The sequence below is a fragment of the Pithys albifrons genome, chromosome 4 (genome assembly GCF_047495875.1).
Source record: "Pithys albifrons albifrons isolate INPA30051 chromosome 4, PitAlb_v1, whole genome shotgun sequence".
Lineage (NCBI taxonomy): Eukaryota > Metazoa > Chordata > Aves > Passeriformes > Thamnophilidae > Pithys > Pithys albifrons.
In genome coordinates, this window is record NC_092461.1 from 48,391,602 (window position 1) to 48,411,358 (window position 19,757).

A 19,757-nucleotide genomic window follows, 5' to 3' on the forward strand; every position below is an offset into this window, starting at 1 on the left:
TTATATAGAAATGCTACAGAACAATTTATACACTGTTTTGAGGGAATATAAATATCCAATGTAGCATCCATTTTATATTCAATGCTTTGAATGTTTCTAATTACATCCTTAACAATAGACATTGTAAGAAACAATTATAGGATCAAAAAAGTATATTCATAATTACTATAAATTATCAAATTATTACTGGGCAGATCAAGATCTTCCCAGAGCTCCCAAACTCTAAAACAATTGCCAATACAAACCAAATATAAATCAAATACATGTTATATGCATTAATTATCAAAGATCTTAACACTACTTGGATATTTGTTCAACTCCACAAGGGTTTCAAGAAGAAAACTGACAAGTGCTTCTGCAGCAATCTTTGCTGCTCTGTGTACTGCTCTGCTTTGATTTTTAAGGAGACAACGTCATTCCTGAAACACCATCAAATGAAAGATTTCAATCTTCAGCAGAGATCAGAGGATGCCACATGTAGCTGTAACAATGACCCATCTACTTACTGCAGGTTTCAGAGGGAAAAGGCAGTTATTGAACACTTTTGCACATTACAACAAGACTGAAAATTAAGATCTGTTTCTGAGGTATTCAAATTCAGCCTCTTCCACCTCCAGTGTTACAGCTATTACCTTTTGCACATTCTCTCACACAGGTAACCCACAAGGTGGTACTTGATTTATTGCTGAATCAGAATGTCTCAGTCTGCGGAACTGCATGCTCCAAGAGCATTTCAGCTGCATCTTCACTACTCAAATGAACTGAGCACATGCTTGACTCTTCTCTTTCCCAGTTTAATTTTTCTTGGTCTTGTTCTCAGTTTAGATGATCACAAAGTAGTATGCTAGTATTCCTAATAGTACTATTCTTCTACACCAAACACAGAGAATTATGCTGTATGTTAAACTTCAGTTACAGCTCTTGATTATCAGGAAGTGCAGCTTTACATACATCTGGTGAAGTAGAAAGTTTCAGTTTTATCACTAATATGAATCATTAAAGATGTAGTTGGAAAATCCTCTTTGATGTTCAGTATTTTTTTGTATGTGATATACTCTTACCTATGTTTGACTAAATAAGCTTCTTCAGCAAAAAATTCAGGTTTTATCTGGTCTTTTAGCTTTTTTATTCCAACTTTATTCCTGCTTGCTCTAACATACTATATTCCTAATTACTACACCACTCACTATGACTAATTACTGTATTATGTAACAAGTTCTCTGCCTTTTTGTCAGTCATTATTTTCTCCTAAGAAACCAAATAAAACAAGTCTCAAGATAGTTTGAGGTTTAAATGTGTGTCAGCTAGTTGCCAGTCTCTGTTTTACCTTTATTCCTAAAGAAAGCAATAATTTTTCACTATTCTAACTACTATATAAATCCAACCCCCTTTAGTTTAAACTTTTATGCTTTTAGTGACACAGACTTTTCATAGTGGCTAATGCAGCCTGTGTTGAGGGAAATCTCTCTTGATTCTACACTGATTTCACACTGATTGCAAACACTTCTTGCACTCACAGACAAGAAGTATCTTCTCTCATTTTTCTCAATAGCAACAAAACGTTTGAATTCTCCTCAGCTGTTCCACTGGGCATTTTCTAATCATGGGGCAAGGAGGGAGGAATGGCATGATTTCTCACATCTGTCATCCTTGGTTTTGTTAGCAGGAATTCCTGGCTCTGAGCAGTGCTGAGAATGGCCAGGCAAAGCAGTTACTCACCAAATGCAGTACTATCAATTTGTTTACCAGAAGAGCCAATGGCAGGAGCACCAAGCAAGAACCAAGGCAGAGAGACTCAGAGAGATATGATGAGGCAGTTTGGGAACTAACTTCAAAAGCCAGTTCAACCAAACATGAACAACGTGAATCTAGCATGAGCCTTGCTCAGCTCCCATCTTGGCTCTTCCCTCTTCACAGTGCATTTCACTGAAACACTTTAGAACTGGGAAGCTTAGTTTTTATGCAAACCAATAAACCAGCCGTAGAAAGATTGTTGAGGGAAATTACACAAATCAGGCAATGGTGCAGAGGCACAGTATGGCAAATGGCTCATTTTGTCTCTAGTGGAATACTTTTGTGTTTCTGTGGTTTTTTCTGTCTTTCCAGAATTCAAATTTTCCTGCATGTCATCTTCTATCAGCACTGCAATTCAGAGTTTAGTATATATCTTATTTGGTACAGTCTAATAGTACTCAATAAGCAGATATAGATAGCTGCTCCAATACCAGAAATTATCATACCTTATCCTTAGTGCCCACAGTGTTTTTCCTTTCATGTCTGCTTAGTTGTAAATATTATATGGAAATAAATATATTGCTTGCTTTCCCGTGTCTGTCCTGAAACCATACTTCAGTAGCTTCTGAAAGAAGTCATTTGGGGAAATAACCCTTTTACACAATGTATTACCTGCCAAACTAATGTATACAAAATATTATGGAACCAGAATAATTATTTTTCCAAAAATAACAAGACATGTATAAGAATAATAAAAATACAATCTGCAATTTTATGAAGGAAAAAATATGAAGGGAAAATCAATTTCACATTTCAGCAGCTTCTAAGAATACCAAGGTCTGGAAGTAAAGTTTTCCCCACAAGCTTCTTAGTGTATGACTATACACCACAGAAGGGTAAGAGGCTTCCTCTAAAGCCTCTACTGCTGACTTCCAGAGGAAGAACAAAGCTAGAGTGGTACAATACAGGATACCTATTTTGATATTTAATACAACTTCTACTTTTATAGCCTTTGCTTCTTTAGCAAGGAAAGAATTTTTTTCTTAAAGTAATCATGAGGGACATATCATTGCGGTTGACTTCCATTTAAACAAAGAAACAGAACAGAAAGGTAAAAGAAAATTCCATGCCCTAGCTCTCCTGAATGTGGCCAAAAGTTTACTTTATGACATTTTTCTAAGGAGTGGCCCACTTGACTGCCTGCTTGTCCAGAGTCACTGTATACTGCACAGAACATGGGATTTCAGTCAGCATCTGACATATGTGTTTCAGGTCGTGACTCTTAAGAATTTTTGTAGAAACCAGGTACGTAAATTGTACTTATTCATTTTCTGTCTCTAAATAATATAAGAACTTAATTAAGAGGAATTGAAGCATTGGTAGTAAAAAAGTGAAGACAGAATTCTCATTTGGCTTAAGAGAGTTATAGTTCTCCTATGGCTTTAAAACTACACAATTTTAAGAATGTATCTTGTATTAATACATATATGTGAATCTTCAGTGTCTAGTTCCACAAGTTCATTGATAGAATAAAAAACTCATTTTCAAGTACTGAAACTACACTTCAGCAGAAGAGTAAATTAACTGTTTATTTCTGGAGACATTTTGTTTGATGTATGCAATAAATAAATCACCATATTCATAAATAATTCCATTTATAATTTTCCTCTTTAATACATTCCAATAATACTGAAGGTAAAATTTTAATTAAAAAGATAAAGTATTAGAGTAAGGCCCAGCAATATGGTGTAGATGAAATGGAAAAACAAGGATAGTAAATACTTCCTTATGTCATTATATTCTATCCATCTCCTTCACATGAGAACCCATTTACTCAACACCAGTCCTACTTCTGACTCAAATTTCAGTCAAGCATAAAGGGAGCAGGAAAATCAGCAGATTAAATCTGGTTATACATACAATACATAAAGTCATATTTTTGTGGTACATACAATCACAACACTTACGATAAGGTCTGCTCACAGTATTATGCTCATCTCTAAAAGGTAACATCTTTCAAAGCCCACAATATAGAAACACGTGAAAGTAATTTTGCCATAGGTGTCAAGAAAAGAAATATCTAAACATGACAGTATACCAAGTCCCTCCTACATGCTATTAAACATTCCGGTGCCTTGTGTAGTAAAAACTACATTTGTAAAAACCCAAATAATCATGCAGCACATCTATAGAGTTTTAAAGTAAAGCCATTTTCAGTTTTGTTTTTTTTTTTATTTTGTCAAATCTATTTTTGTTAACAGGGTTTTCCATTTTGAAATGGGCTTTGTTGAAGCTCTTGCTCTATTTTCCCACACTGAAATGTATATTCAAGAAAGTAATTATAACAAGTGTATTAATCTACATTTTCTGCAAAACTAATAATACTTAATAAATTTGATAATATATTTGCCTTCAAATATTTAATGTCTCATTTTAGAGCAGCTTTGCCAATTCTGGGAGCAAGGAATTACAACCTGGAAATAAAAGTCTAAAACAGACTTCTCTTCCTCAGCCAGATTTATAGGTCAGAAATCTCATGTTTTCCACTTACAATCTGACCTCAATTAATGAAGTCTTTTAGAGGACATGAAATTATTTTTGCATAATAGAAGTTTAAATTGAAAGTATCTTGATTATTTTAATTAACACACTCTACATGACATGACCCTGTTCCAGATAGCACAAATTTTGGATAGTATATTTAAGGTTATACTACTAGACAGAGATTCAGATTCTTGGCAAACTGCCACAGCCGGAGTGCAAGCTTTGTGATGTATAACATACCTTTCCAAGTGCTAACTAAACAAAGCAACACTGCATCTTCCAGTTTTCAATTGATCAAGACAACTCTCTGTTTAACTATATGAAAGCCATGAACAAGTTTCAATAGCTCTCATTCCATCTGTCACTCAATAAACATCTTTTTCACTGCTCTTTTAAGTCATGGACCTGTTGTTCACTCCAGTGGATAATTACACTACCTATTTGGTCTACTTTAACTTATCCTTCTTAAATTTTAATAACCAAGAACACTGTGTGTTAAGAGTTTGGCTTCACATTTTAAAAAAATTTTATTATAGACACACAAGACACTTTTATCGCAGCAAAAACCTGACACTCATCTATTACTTTCAAATAGGATGTTGGACATTTCAGTTTAGCATATTTTGTTGCTTTTCAAAACAAAACTCCCTTGCCTTAGAATGATAATCTTGTTCCAGCCTGGAATCTGATCCTGCTACCTGTTTGTACTTGCTCATTTTCATTTGGCGACTCCTTTCTTCTACATCCATTGCACCTGTTAAGTTTAAAAAAAAAAAAAAAAAAGAAAAAATAAATACACAAGCAGTCCTCAATTCCAAGGTTAAAATTATGCTCATGGAAGTTTTAACAGAAAGAGATGAAATTTGATTTACTTAAATTCTGTGTATATAATTTTAGTTTCTGAAATACAGTTTTGCGGAAAAGTAAAAAGTTAAAACAGGAGGAAAATAGCAGATAAGTATTTCAGCACAATCTTAGCAAATGTTGTATTATCTACACAATTCAAATGGAACCAACTTTGTGAAAAACTCAATATAAATGGAACACAATGTTTCCACGGAATATAAAGTTACTATTTCAAAAATATGCAAGAGAAATCGAGTCATTTAATAGAAAGGAATGCAAATACAGCTTGCTTATTTTGGGTGCAGATCTTGGTCCTGCATTTACATACCAAATTACTAATCAAGTGACAACCACAGACTAGCAGACCCTGTGTTTGCTATTGGATCATATTCTTACTGTGCTCAAAACAATTTAAAGATGCCTAAAGGAATCTTAAAGAGCCACCCAGTGGCATCACTCTATTACATTCTAATGACACACAACTTCAAGAACAATTTCAGTATTCACTCTCCTTGGATCAAATCCATAATTAGTTTCTGTCAGGCATGGGTTCTTACAACATGACTCAGGCTGCAGCTGGTTTCAACCAACTGGCACTGTAACACCATGATTTACTTTGTAAAATAATAAGGCAGTAAGCACCAAAGCTGAGGTGGAGGACTGAGAAATAGAAAAATAAAAGGAAGACAACAGCTCAGGAAAGGTTTTCAAACAAAATATAATTAGCTATTATTCACACACAGGTTAGATTCTTTTCCACTTTAACATGGTATAAATCAAGAATAGTTTATTATCCCCTAAATGCTAGAAAGTATTCATTTTGACTGTCTTAAACTTTCCATAATTTTAACATTCAAAAGTTGTCTAGGATTAAAATTTCAGAATCCCACTAGTCATAAGTGGAAGTTTCTCTATATTATGTGTATTGAACAATCTGAGATTTCAGTGTACTACATAAACCTGATTTAAACTCTAAACCTCTCCTCTAAGTCATAACCTAATATTAAAGAAGGGCTCTGCACAGGACCTATGCAAGGCTTCTGAGCTTTGTATTTTCTTTCTTGAGAAAAATAAACGTAGCAGCAAATACTGTGAGAGGTGCCAAGTCAGTGTTGGGGCACTTCATAAGAAATCTGCAAGGAGAGGAAGTGAAAGGATGTGGGAATGCAAGACTAAGTTATACTGTTTTCTATAAACCCTCTGGCTTCTAATTTTTCCATTCTAAGTCTCCATCTTTATTCCTCAAAGCAAGATGAAGGAAAAGATTTCATCAATAATTTTAAGAGAAATTAAGAAAAATTAATTATAAAGAAGAAATGATGTTTTATAAGGAAAAATAAAATCAAAAAGAGAGCAGCAGATGAAAATTCTTAAAATAGAATACAACTTGTTTTTCCTATCACAATTTTCCTCAACTATTATAGATCCCATAGCAGTATTTGTCAATTTATCATTAAGATGAAGTGACTTTTTTAGGATGGAGTTTTAAAAGCTCTAAAGATAATTTTTTTCTCTTGGAAACAAAAACTTTACATTGGAAAATGAATTTTTTTTCCAATGACAAAAGTCACATAAGTTATTTTTGAAGTAAAATAACTTCTGTTCGAAGACAGAAGCCATCTTTTGCTGAAACCATAACATTCTGCAAATTCACCTGACATTTTCAGTAGTGTAAAAAAGGAAATATTTTTCACAAAAGGGGAAATATTGTCAATTTTTCTTGCTTTCTTATGAAATCATCACATGTGTTCTTTGTCTGTAGACATTCTGCCAAATTGCAGGAAATTACAAGAAGTGATGAAATAACACTTCTTGAGCATAAACGAGACATTTCACAATTACTTGAGAAAATATCCATTCTTACCTATGGTCAGTTGGCAAAGTGAAAGCTACATTGTCACAAATCCAAATGCCTACAATATGCAAATCAAGCACTCTGAAATATGCCTTTCAAAAGGGGAGCATATCGTATAATACCTTGGTGTGAGTCCTCTGCAGCAAAACAAGCAAAATTTGTGGATTATTTTTGTCTCAAGAGAAAAATAAGTTAGAAAAAATTTGCAAAAATATTCAATTGCCATAAAATCTTATTAAAGGAAAATCTAACTTGCTTTGTATTTTTGAAACTGTCTTTAGCAAGTGAGTTAATTCAGTTATATGCAAAAAGAGGAAAACCTGAGGGCAGTGGAAAGTTCATAATGTAGAAGATCAGCTCTGGTTCTACTGTACAAGGACCTGACCTGCAGAACCTCCCATTCCCGTGGTGGAGCGCACAGGCCTGTTGCACCAAGTGTGGAAATGCAGGGCTATCCCCAACTCCCCTTCTGCTGACAAACCTTTACCTGCTAGAACCCATGGAGGGGGTTTAGCAGGAGCAGAAAATTCTCCTAGAGACTTCAGTAACTTTCTGTGTGCATTGAGTTTTTAACATGGGTTTGATAGCCAAGGCTGAACATCCCAAGAACTCCACTGTAATCAGAAACTGTTTATGGAGTATGTGTAGACAAACCAGAACTAACCTGAATCTAACCACTAATCAACAGTGGTGAAAATGTAGGAGCATAAGCTTTCACATATCTGAATAAACATGAGGGCTGTCTGAGCCCTTGTGTTATTCAGATTCTTAGCTAGAGCCCAGCACAACACATTTTCAGGACTACAGGCTGACACTAGAAAAATTAAAGTTACTTTTCACATATTGATGTACTGCCACAATATACCAAAGCAAATACAACTGAATTTGGCCAGGGAAAATGGGTTTATTTGTACATTTGTGCCTTAATTTCCTTCCAGAATTTTGGTTCTAAATGATAGCTGTACCTCCAACATATCCAATGAAACACTCAAATTTCAGCTATAGGAACACAAAAACCACTAAACATAACTGGGATCATTGCACTGTAGGCAACATGCTGGCATTTTGATTATTTTGAATAACTCTCTGACATTAAAAATGCATGGCCTGAAAGTTGGCTCAGTGGGTGTTTCGTGGGAAATTCCTGTATGACAAGAGCCAGCTGCTGATTCATTACCAGCTATTCTCCACCTTTTTGAAAGAGAGTGTGCTGATGGAAAACAGTGCAACTAGTCCTTAAATGCCAGAATAAGACACCCAAGTACTGTGCACAGCAGCCCTGTAACCTGCCCTCAGATCCACAGTTTTGCCAGAGTTTAGCTCTAGTGACTACTGTAAATTAAAACTTAGGCCACATGAATTGTACTTTGACCTTTGTTTTTATCTATGGAAATGTAACCAATAGACAAATAATTACAACTTTAGCTACAGGATGTTCTGTAACAAAAATAGGGAAATGTCTCAAGACACAGACAGAAAGGGAGCCTGGAGGCTGTAGGAATACATCAGAAAAGTTCAGATGCTGCAAACAAGATTAGATGAGCAGAAGTGCTATCAGGAAATCAAGCCACCCATAGAGACTATAAAATCCAGTAACAAGCAACAGGTGGCACCCAGCTCAGGCTGTAACTACTATTGTCTATTAACATAGTAGAAGAAGGAACTAATTCTTTTTTATTGAAGTGGACCTAGGGACAAGCCCTACTGAGGTGATATCAGTGTAATTCCTACCATGGTCTAGGTGGTGGCTATGTAATTCCAGTCCTACAACAGGATTCAGGGCAGACACTGGAATCACTGCTCCAGCTTCAAATAAAAAAACATTATTTTCATGTTTTAGCTTGAAATAAGATAACATTCAGCTACTTCACCATTAAAGCTTACCCCATAACTGAAAACTAAATGATTGTTTCATTTAAAGGGCAGTAATCAGTGATTTGGTTAATACCTAACTTTTCCTGACCTCAGCTGCTCAGGGAGTTTATGAGGAGATAAGCAATTATTCAATTCAGCCTGGAGCTAAAGAGCTAAATTTGCTCTTCAGGTGAAATATTTGCTACTCTCTAGGGTAGGTAAGACCCTTCAATTGATAGCCTGTGATCCACACCAGAGACAAAAGTGACAACAAACTTGCCTTATCACCCAGCTTAGCCTAAGGCAAACATACCTATTTTAAAAATAAAAATAAGATCAGCTGGGACATCTGTTCTTTCATTCTTTCTTTTGTTGTCTTCTTCAGAGGGAGTTACTAAACCATTCTTGCTCCTACAGACTTTGATGGTAATTTGTTTGGAGGAGTGTGCTGTACAGTGAGGCTTTGGGGGCACAGAGAATAAAAGGGAAACTGAGGTATGGAAGTAGAGTGGAATTTCTCCTATAATTTTGGGACAGATTTAGTTTTGGATACATATGGACAAAAGGGATATGAAATTTGGGAGGTACAGCCACTCAGGCATAGGAAAAATCTAGTGCTGAAGGGACAAAAGAAACACTGAGATTTTGGAAATGAGAAACCTGTAATATGGAAGAAAAAGGAGATGTGTGTCTCGAGAGGGAAGGACAGAATAGAAAAAGTTTATGACAGCCTTCTTTTGCTGATTCTGGTTTCTGACTTCCCATTTCTCACTCTAATTTGACTCCCTTAAAAAAGCAAAGGAAATATGTTTGGGAAACATTCCATTTCCCATTGTCTGTTTTGAAATCCCCCAAATACATCAAAATTGTGATCCAACTCTATGCTACACACTTGCTTAAACATAATAGATCAACGAACTTTAAGGCAAGAACACAAACACATTTTGGATAAGTCACCCTACCTGTATCCCCATTCTCTGGATCTGCTTTTCTTTCTTCTATAAATAAATGAAAGCGATATGTAAAACAAAAAGAGGGGAAGAGAGAAAATGCAGAAATAATAAAAAAATAATATAAATCATGCATTGAAAGAAAAAATAATAAACCCCACTAAATTAATTTAACTTGATGAGTTTAGTCAACCAACCAAGTATGGAGCTCTATCCAGAGGCACATTCACTGCATGCTAGTGTACACGTTTCTGTGCTCCTACTAAACATTTACTGAAGGGAACCAATGGGTACTTTGTGCACTTCCAGAATCATTAACACACTCAACAAAGAGAGAGCAAGGCGGGTGTCAGATAGAGCTGCTTTACATTTTCACTGATTTACATGACACAAAAATAGATATAGAAAATTTGCTTGTGCTGTATATTTTATGCAGTGCACACACGAGATACAGCCTAATGGTTTAGGAAAAAAAAATGAATGTGTCAGAATAGTTTTCAGTAATTATTTAAAACTTCATTGGTTTAATCAATTCTCATAGCTTCTACAGGTTAAAAGGCTTAATAATATCACCATAGTTTGTATGAGTTAAAAATTATGAAGAACAAAAGATACTACCATCGATTCTCAGAACCCAGTTTATGCACATAAATTCAGCTGACTGATGCCAACAAATACTCTGAATGCATATCAAAGGTTGTAAATGGCTCAGGGCATTCCTTTGTCACAAAGAAATGAAAATACATTGGATGACTATAAAGTAATTTGGCAGCCCATAAATAATCTAAAATTCAAGTTTTGTAACTAATGTGAAAGAATTTTAAGTCAAATGAAATTTACTTTAATTAGAAATACATTAACTTTTAAATAGATGCTGTTTCTTTTTCAAAATTGTATTCAATTCAATTAAAACAATCCCATGAATAGAGGCAACAGCCCCCAAGCTACACAACAAAAATAGCACACATTACTAGAACTAAATATTTTTTCCAGAATTATTGGTTATTGAGGGTTACTCACAAAATTATGATCTAATTTACAGCACACAGACTGAAGAGGGGAACAGAGGTGTTATATTTTAAGGAAATACCATTTAGTAGATGGGTATAAAAGCAGGGAATGAAGTCATACTCAGTAAGAAATCATACTGGATTAAGGTAGAAGTATAAGAAAGAAAAATTTGCTCCTGTAGAAAGCACAAATAATGGACCACATTTTGACAGGACCTTGGTTCCCATCATGTGTGGGATCAAGGTTATTCTTCTGCTAGAAATTTCTAGTGGAACTACTTGGAAAATTAATGAGAAACAGATATGGTAAGCCATAAACCTACACTTTTGTAAATCAGTGGGTCCTAAATCAGTTCTTGAAACCTCTCCCATTCCCTGACCTTTCCTGCCCCATACTCCACACAGTTTGGGCAGCCTGGCCTGTGCTGTCTACGTGGGTTGTGGGCAGTGTTAGGACCACAGCAGAAAGAAAGTAAGGCTTTTTGCTTTTCAACCATTCAAAATTTTTAAATTGCTGTCACCAATGTAAAATCTACAATAGTGTCTTCTACTGCCTCATTACTTTCTAAAACAGAAAGCTATTTGATAGCAGTATCGCTGATCCAACATAATGCACAATAGATGAAAGTGAAATAAGTCATTAAAAACCCCTTGTATTCAGAGAGAAGGATTACTTTTCTAAGTTATTCCATATGTGTAGTGAAGAGAAATCTCTATTTTGTCTAAATATTATCTTGATATAGAAATCTTGTACTACATATAATAATTAATTTTTTAAGATGCCTAGCAGTCCATTTATTCTTATGTGCGCACATGTTTCAAACATGAGTCTTTAAATAAATACATTGTCAAAGTAAAGAAGGTTGAAACCTGTCCGATTTTCACTCATTCTTACTCCATGTTTAAAAAGTATATAGAAAAATATTTCCAAATGGAATTGTAGAAATGAATACCATAGTATTAGCAAACATAAAATTATATTAGATTCTTGAATTTTAAAAGTGTAGTTGAAGTGCTGTGACAAATCTCTATGAGAAATAAATTCTTTAGATTTTCCACAAGAAAGGCCAGCACAATGGAACCTACTCTCCAAAGTGAGGTTTCAGTTGTATTGTGAAGATTTGTCTCAAGAAGTACTAGAAAGGATTGAATTGAAAAAGATCTCACTTGGGTGGGAAGCAGCAGAACTGAACAATATCAGTACTGTCTATTGACCAAATAAAACAACAACTTCTCGACAGCAAAGATCACTGCATCTACGGACCCAGTTATCACCTCTTAAAAGAATTCAGAGCAGGTTCAGGATGTTGATACTGAATTAGTTAATGCTTTTGGTCATTATGTGTTCAAAACAAAAAAAGCTCCAGAGAGCTTCCATGTCTTGTAACAGCTGAAAATCAGTAAATCATTATGAATTTATTTTAAAATTTCTGAAACTGAAAAATATAAAGTGACAAAGTCACCAGTCATTTCCAAAAGATCTTGATCTATTTTTATTTATATGATGTCTTCAGTATCATCACATTAGTCGATCATTTTCTACATTACTTGATTTAACATTGGTTTACAAAGTGAAAAGCATATACCATATCCTGTGGTGTAATGATCTCGATTTAAGAACTAAAGTTTTTCAGAGATAAACCTTTCTCAAAACCTTCTTCCATCATCACAGTAGACATTGCTATTATAATGACCACTGACATTTTATAACAAGTAGACACAGTCATGTTTCCCTGCTCTTGTAATGGTCTATTTTTTCTAACTGGTTCTAGTATATCTGATGGATTTCTAACACGTATCTGGAAGATTATATGAATGGTAAAGAATTCTAATCAAGAGCCTCATTCAAGCCTTAACAAGAACTAAACCTGATTTGAAATGGCTTTGATAAGCCACATTTTCTTGGAAATGCCTTAAATCAATTAGCTTTGATGTTCTGGAGGGAACCTGGAGGTGTCAGGGCCCCATCAAACTCATCCACCTCACTCCAAGAAGTCTCTCAGAGCAGTGACTCCAAGTGCCTTGGAACAGAACATGGACATTTCTGCACATGACCAAACAGAATAACAGTTCCACAGGAGAAGCAGAATAGAAAATGGCAGATCAAACAATTTCTGAAAAATTGCCGACTTCCTCATGAGGATGAGGGGAAGCCTGACTCTGCAGCCTTAAGGTTACAACTGGGAGCTTCTGGGCTGTATAGTCTTCCTACCAGGGTTCCTTCCTTCTCTCGCACTGACTGCCCCAAACTTAAAGTTAGAGCCTGGATTTCTCTTGAACTGTTTCTCTTCTCTCACCTATGATCCAGACAAATGAGATTTGCAACTTCCTTGTTTTGGGTGAAAGAAATTGCAGGCTGTAATGCTGGAGGATGTGCATGTCATGACAAGAGACAGATGTGGAACTCCTTGTTTGTCTCTGAGTTTAGGCAGAAGATAAGACAATGACATAAAAAGGTTTTATCCTTCTATTTTTCATATTTGCAAAAACTTAATATCAACAATATGACTAGGAATTATATTTATAGAGTGGATAAATTAGCTTCTTTACTTAAGTGCTTATTGTAAAGTGAGTCTGATTTTTCAAGGTTGTGCAAACTGTTAAATAAAATCTTATTTTAAAAATCAGATATACATGTAGGTCCCTAACTTCTGGTAAGTACTTTTAAAAATGCTAGTCAGATTTCTTACTAGAGATTTCTCTTGAAATGTTATTCATGAGAATATAGGAAAATCAATTTTATATTTAAAAAAATCCCTTAAACAATAGAAAAAGGGTCTTCACCCAGAGGGTGGCTGACTACTGGAACAGGCTCCCCAGGGAAGTGGTCACACCCCCTCCTCTTCCCCTCAATAGGAAGTTGTAACTGCAGTGAGGTCTCCCCTCAGTCTCCCCTTCTCCAGGTGAACAGACCAAGTGCCCTCAGCCTCTTCTCATACAGCTTCCCCTCAAGGCCCTTCACCATCTTCATAGCCCTATTATCAAATCAGGCAAAGAAAAGATTATCTCCTAAAAGTAAAATGTAAAATGTAGAAGTATTCACTTTGAACATCAAAACTTGCTGGTTGACAGTTTTGTTCTCAAAGGATTAAATATCCTCCTGTTTCAAGAGCCATTCAATTGTAATTTTACCTCTAAGGAATTAGCTCTAAATTTTGTCATTCTGGCTGTAAACAGTGTGAAAAATATAACTGCCTAAAATCTACAGGTCTAGCAAAATATCAGGTGATGTGTCATATAAATGGTTACTGAACTTCACTCTCCAGGGATTTATGTCCAATGTGTGGCAAACAAAAAAGTTACTGCAGCAACAAGCAAGGCCTTTCAAAGTCTGTGATCCACTTCACAGTCTGAATGAAAAGAAGACTGACACCCACAGAAACGGGGAACAAGGGAAAAATAATTAAAGGTCGTTGAAGTGTTTTCATATTACTGTTTCAATGTGACAGAAGTGTCAATGAGTATCCTTGAAAGGGCATGCTCACACCAGACCACTGCAGTTAGGCAGCTCCTAGCGGGGAGCATGCCTACGACTTCATGTGTTCTGTTCAACAATGGCTTGATGGCTTTTTTGTTTTGACTTTTTATTTATTGGCTTGCAGCTTGACACACTAAACAAAGACTGAAACCCAGGGGGACATTTCTCACCACTTAAACAAATTTTTATCACAATGCTCAAAGCATGTTAACAATGTTGCTTTGGATTATTTGCAGAATACGTGGCACTGTTTAGTAAAAGAATAAAATGGTGTGGTGATCTAAGCTGGGAAGTTAAAGAATCTCTAGAATTACTTATGAACTTATGAATTATAAGTTCATAAATTGACAGGGTCAGCTCAGGTCTTCATCACTAGAGATCAATGCAGATGGTAAAGGACAAAGATCTTTTGAAGAAAGCTGGAAAGTTCTATTGCCATGTTTATTAAAGTCAAGTTTAAGGCCACGACCAGCTCTTTTTTTATGGTGCATAGACCCTTTTCCAAAGTGATTTTAGGAGGGTAGTTTGTGATGGTTTTCCATGTTGCCTCATAAAAAGGTGAACATACATTTTGTTGGCCTTTGTAAAATACTGAGCCCCACATGGAAAAGGGAAGGTAGAAAGAAGCAGTAAGTCAAATATTATCTGAAATATCCCATTTTGCTTCTCTCAAGATTTCTGGTGCATCCTCCCTATATTAATGATGTAAAATAGGATTTTGAAAGTGTAAAAGAAAAACATCTGAGTGGTCAGTAGGCCATTTATGAATACAGGCTTATATCCTGTACTCATAAAACCCCTTTCTGATCAGTCATGCCATAAATATTGTCTCCAGGAAAGCCTGAGCACAGTCCTATTGTTAGACTTTCCAACACCCTGGTTGCCAAGCATGCAAGTTCCTCACAGCATAACCACAGAATATTTCACATTCTGATACAGCCACATCAAAACATAAGAACAAATTCTTGATGATAACTATGCCTCTGCTTCCAAAAAAGCAAACAGGTATTAATAGAGATTCTTCAGCCATCCTAAGCATGCAAGGCATCTTCATTAGCATCTCAATAACTGGAAGATGGTCAAAGATTTAACCAAAGTACACAAACCCAATAGGGGTGTATGCAGCTGTATTTAGGACTTGGCTGAATTACAAATTAAACTACCAAACCTTTATGAAAAAAAAAAATTGCAGAGCTATTCTGTCTTTTGCACAATTATGCTGTCATTTTAATTTACCTAATCTTATATATTTACTCCTTCAGCAGATTGAAGATCAGTCTTTATTTATGTGATTTAGTACAGATGCTTACTTTGAGGGTTGGATTCAGAGGCCTTTTGTTTCTGGTTTTAATTCTAAACAAAATAAAAAATAATGAAAAAGAGACTCCCAGCCATCCAGTATGATACCTCTATTACCACGCTAAGCACCTTTAAACTGGACTTTGTCAAATTAAACTGAATTTGGAGTGTACCTTTTGGGTTTTGTTGACCAAATACAGATGTAGATGCTTTAAATTTATCTTTCACAGTCCAAGGCATCAGATTTTAAACATGCCTGCCAAATTAAATATCATGGAAGCATTCAGAGATGCACAAGTAATTTAATCATATTTGTGCTAAAATACCATCCGGAATTATTTTTTCAACATGAGGAATATGAAAACAGAACAAAGGACCATCCTGGTCTTTAAAGGAAAGTGTGTCACTGAATACTGATTGTAACAGTAACTCAGAAGCAAAGATGTGTCATGTTCTGTTTGTAGAGGATAAATATATCACAGTAAATCCACTCAAGGAGGCATGAAAAACCTCTCACGGTACCTCTTAAACCCTCTCAACTGTATTTTTGTTGTTGTTGTTGCTTTCTCCAACAGTTTTTATTTACCAGACCCTTCCACTGTTTGGCTCTCCACTGTTCGGGGCTATGAGCTCTTCCAATTTTGTTACTTATCTTCAATACTTTTGCTAGTTTTTGCAGGCTTCACTTCCAGCACTCATGTTATTACAAAAAACCTTCATAATAAAGCACAAAAAAACCCATTCTTCAAAGTCCTTGTCTATTTGAATTTCATTCTAAAAGTTAAAAAAAACCTCTAATCAATCCTTTGTGTCTCTTCACATGACAGTTTTGCTCCAGATGCTGCAGAAGAGAACATTAACCTCTATTTCCCTGCCTTTCATGGCCATTTAGAAATGGAACAGTCCTCACTATCGTCCAATTGCCAGGCGCCTTAGAAAGTAGCAATGATTGGGCATTGCTATGTCACCCCTTTTCATTCCAGAACAAACCTAGGATTAATTACCCAGCACTATTTCTGCTGCATGTGCACTGACTGCCTTTAAGCCAGTACAGATCAGCCTTTCCGTAGTTTGGTGATCAATTTCTGGGCAGTTACTTGAGTCAACTCACTTCTAGGCCTAGATTAATTTTGCAAGGCTGAAGAATGGTTTCTGTATTTCATATGTTTGAAGAACACAGTAATTATTACTTTCAATTGCAAGTAATTTTAGGCCCAGTGATAAGTGGTAGTTTTGAACCATTTCACTGATGAGAATAAAGATTTCTTCTTCCTCACTAAGAATCTTTGGCAGGCAGGGGCTTACTTCCATTTCTCATACTGAGTACATGGGGAGGTGAAGAGGCATATGTCTCCCCAAAAGTTTTCACAGTATCTAAACATATGCAATATATTAATTTCAAAAATACGGTTTTAGAAAGAAATTGTGAAAACCCTGCATTACAAAGCTCCTCCTTCACTCAAGAAAAGTAGGGGTTTGTTATTAAGGATGCTGTCAAGCTCTACTGCTGTAAGATAACAAAATTTATATTAAAATACTTTGCTTGTTAGCTTTCTGAACTTGCTTTTGCAAGCTTAAGCTTTGCATGTCCTTTCATAAAACTTTCCAATAAGAACATACACATTTTTTAAGGAATAAAATTTTCTCCTTTTTGCAATTAAAGATTGTAATATCTATAGAGAGAAAATGGCAAGTGTTTTTTAATACAATTGTTACGTATTCAGTTACTTAACCTTCCCAACATCTCTTGGTCAATAACACCTTACATCAATAGCTAATCCCTCTCTTGGTCTAATAACATCTTAAATCAAATCCTTTAATTCACATTAATGTTTGGTAGGATGACAAATAAGGTGTAACTAATTTCCTAATGAAACCTGTAAGTGGATAATCCTAGTTCAAAATTTCTTAAAGGAAATTCTAAAGGAGTGGGAACACCTTGTTCTAAAGGTGCGCCTTTGAAAGGTCACCCTGCTTTTCAGCTGTGCTCAAAGCCTTGGACTGAAATGTGCAAACTATTTTCTTACTGAGGCAAAACATGGAGGAGTGTCCGTTTCAAATGTACATTTGGAAATACGTCACTATACACAAAAAAGATTGTTTTCTCCTGTGTTTAAGGTCAGTAATAACTTTTACAACTGCAGTGCTGATCATGCTTTTGCATTTGTGTGCTAGACAATTAAATTCATCAGTGTCTAATACATTTACTTTATACTGTGAGGTAAATAATGTTTTGAAGAACAGTATCTGAATTATAATGACCAAAAAAAGTTAATAATACAGTATTACTGCCTACTTACATGTGTTCTAGAAACATTGGTGATGAAAATGTGGGTTTTTTTCTGAGGCATTACTTATCATATTAAGGTCTCATTTCTTCCAACACCAAGAAAGATACAGATTTTGATTCCATATAGATTCCATACAAATTCCATATTTTGATTCAATATATTAATTGAATCAATGACTCAGAGGAATGTTCTGGCATAAAAAGGCCCACAACTTTTCTTTTTTTGTGTGTTATGAACAGATATGAAATGGGTCACCCAATCATCTAATTTTAATTTCGTAATAAAAGAGACTCAGAGTCCCTGCATGGGGTCTGGGAATGGATCATAAGGACAAGATAAGTCTACTCAGTTTTAGTACAGCATAATTTATTAATTCTTAATAGTGCTGATTTGCAAAGAGGGAATTCAGAAGACACTAACACTTATTTCTCTGTCCATGCTTAATTATTTTACCCTTTAATTTAAACAATTTTTACGTCAATATTTATTTAATATGAAAACCATAGCAAATAACATCTGCAAGATTCTGTAAGGATAATCTTACAGAATTAAGATGTGGTTCTGATTAGGACAAGAGTAGTACAAAAGGTAAATCTGAGTTCTGAAGGAGACAGTCACAGTAAAGGCAAAAATGTTTGTCTAAATGTCACATAAGTTTAATGGACCAATCAATGTACCCCAAAAATTCCACAATTTTTAAACCTATATGGTGTTTAAGTGGTTTCTCTAATTTGTTAGGATAATATCAGAGGCACAGGAAATTTAAGGTTTGGCACAATAATTGTAAAATATAAATTTTATAGATGAATTTAATTAACTTAAATGTGGGGAATTTCACTGTTGTACTACATACCCCAACTGAACAAGCACAGAAGTCCGAACAACTACTGCATTTTTAGAGCTGCATTTTAGTTCTCTGCCAGTAATATAAAGTACATGGAAAATTCTATAAAATGGCAGATTAAAATGTTATACGAAAGAAGAAACCATAAGTAATGCACAATATAAAATAAAATCCTCATAAACAATACAGCTAAATTAGAACTCCTTCAACTCTTCTTGCTCTCATGCTATCATAACCTTATGTTTTGCAACACTTTTGTCATGAGAAAAGAGCTTTTGATCACTAACAACCTCTATTTCTAATGGAAAAAGTTTTTATTCAAATAAACTAATTCCAAACTAAGTATGAAATTCCAGAGCATGAAATTTAACTTACTAAAATTATTCAGTTTTGGAATTATATCCTCCCCAGGGTTCAAAATAACTAGTTATATAAGAGTTTCTGCAGTTTTTATAGGAGAGGCTAAAGCCAAGATAAAACAAATTATGGATTGTTTTCATGTGCTAGTTGGAAGATTAAAGGCTAATTTAAAGATAATTGAGATGGGAAATAAGAACTGATCTGATACAAATCAAATCAGTTTAAAGTCTTAAGGTATGACATGTGTCATCAGTTACCTTTCATCACTTTTTATAGAGTACAAAGTTTATGGGTGATAAAAATTACATAAGCATCTTAAATTCTTACAGCTTGCCAATATTCTGCAAAATTATTGAGGGGGAAGAGAGGGAAAAGTATGAGGTGAGCTGTGATAAAATCTATAGAAAAGGTAAAATGAAAAAAAAATAGCACAGAGAAAAGCAGTAGAAGAGACAGACCTGAGTTTCTTCTCCTTGATGTTTCCGCTTCTTCTGTGATCACATCGTGTAATGTACAGACATAGACAAAGGAGATGGGCGTGAGAGGATGTATTCAGAAGGTTAAAACTGACACTGAGGGAAAGGGCCAAAAAATGTTTGAGAGAGAAGTCTGCAGAGCAGAGTTAGTAAGTGGGGAAAAATAACAGACACTAGAAGAAAAAAGAAGGCTGAGGAAGAAGTGGTTAAACTACT

At 35.1% G+C, this 19,757-nt stretch overlaps 1 protein-coding gene across 36 annotated transcripts in view; it reads right to left on the reverse strand.

The window, feature by feature from the left end:
* RIMS2 (regulating synaptic membrane exocytosis 2) overlaps positions 1–19,757 on the reverse strand; it is a 448,599-nt gene that overhangs the window by 88,256 nt on the left and 340,586 nt on the right. For 20 of the 36 annotated variants that reach the window (XM_071554038.1, XM_071554007.1, XM_071554005.1 and 17 more), the window contains 3 exons: positions 19,524–19,556; positions 9,796–9,831; positions 4,932–5,032 (listed from right to left, as the gene is read on the reverse strand). In XM_071554038.1, coding sequence (XP_071410139.1) covers positions 4,932–5,032; positions 9,796–9,831; positions 19,524–19,556 — 170 coding nt within the window. The remainder of the gene's footprint in view (positions 1–4,931; positions 5,033–9,795; positions 9,832–19,523; positions 19,557–19,757) is intronic. The other 16 variants (XM_071554024.1, XM_071554023.1, XM_071554010.1 and 13 more) reach the window with 6 other exon arrangements.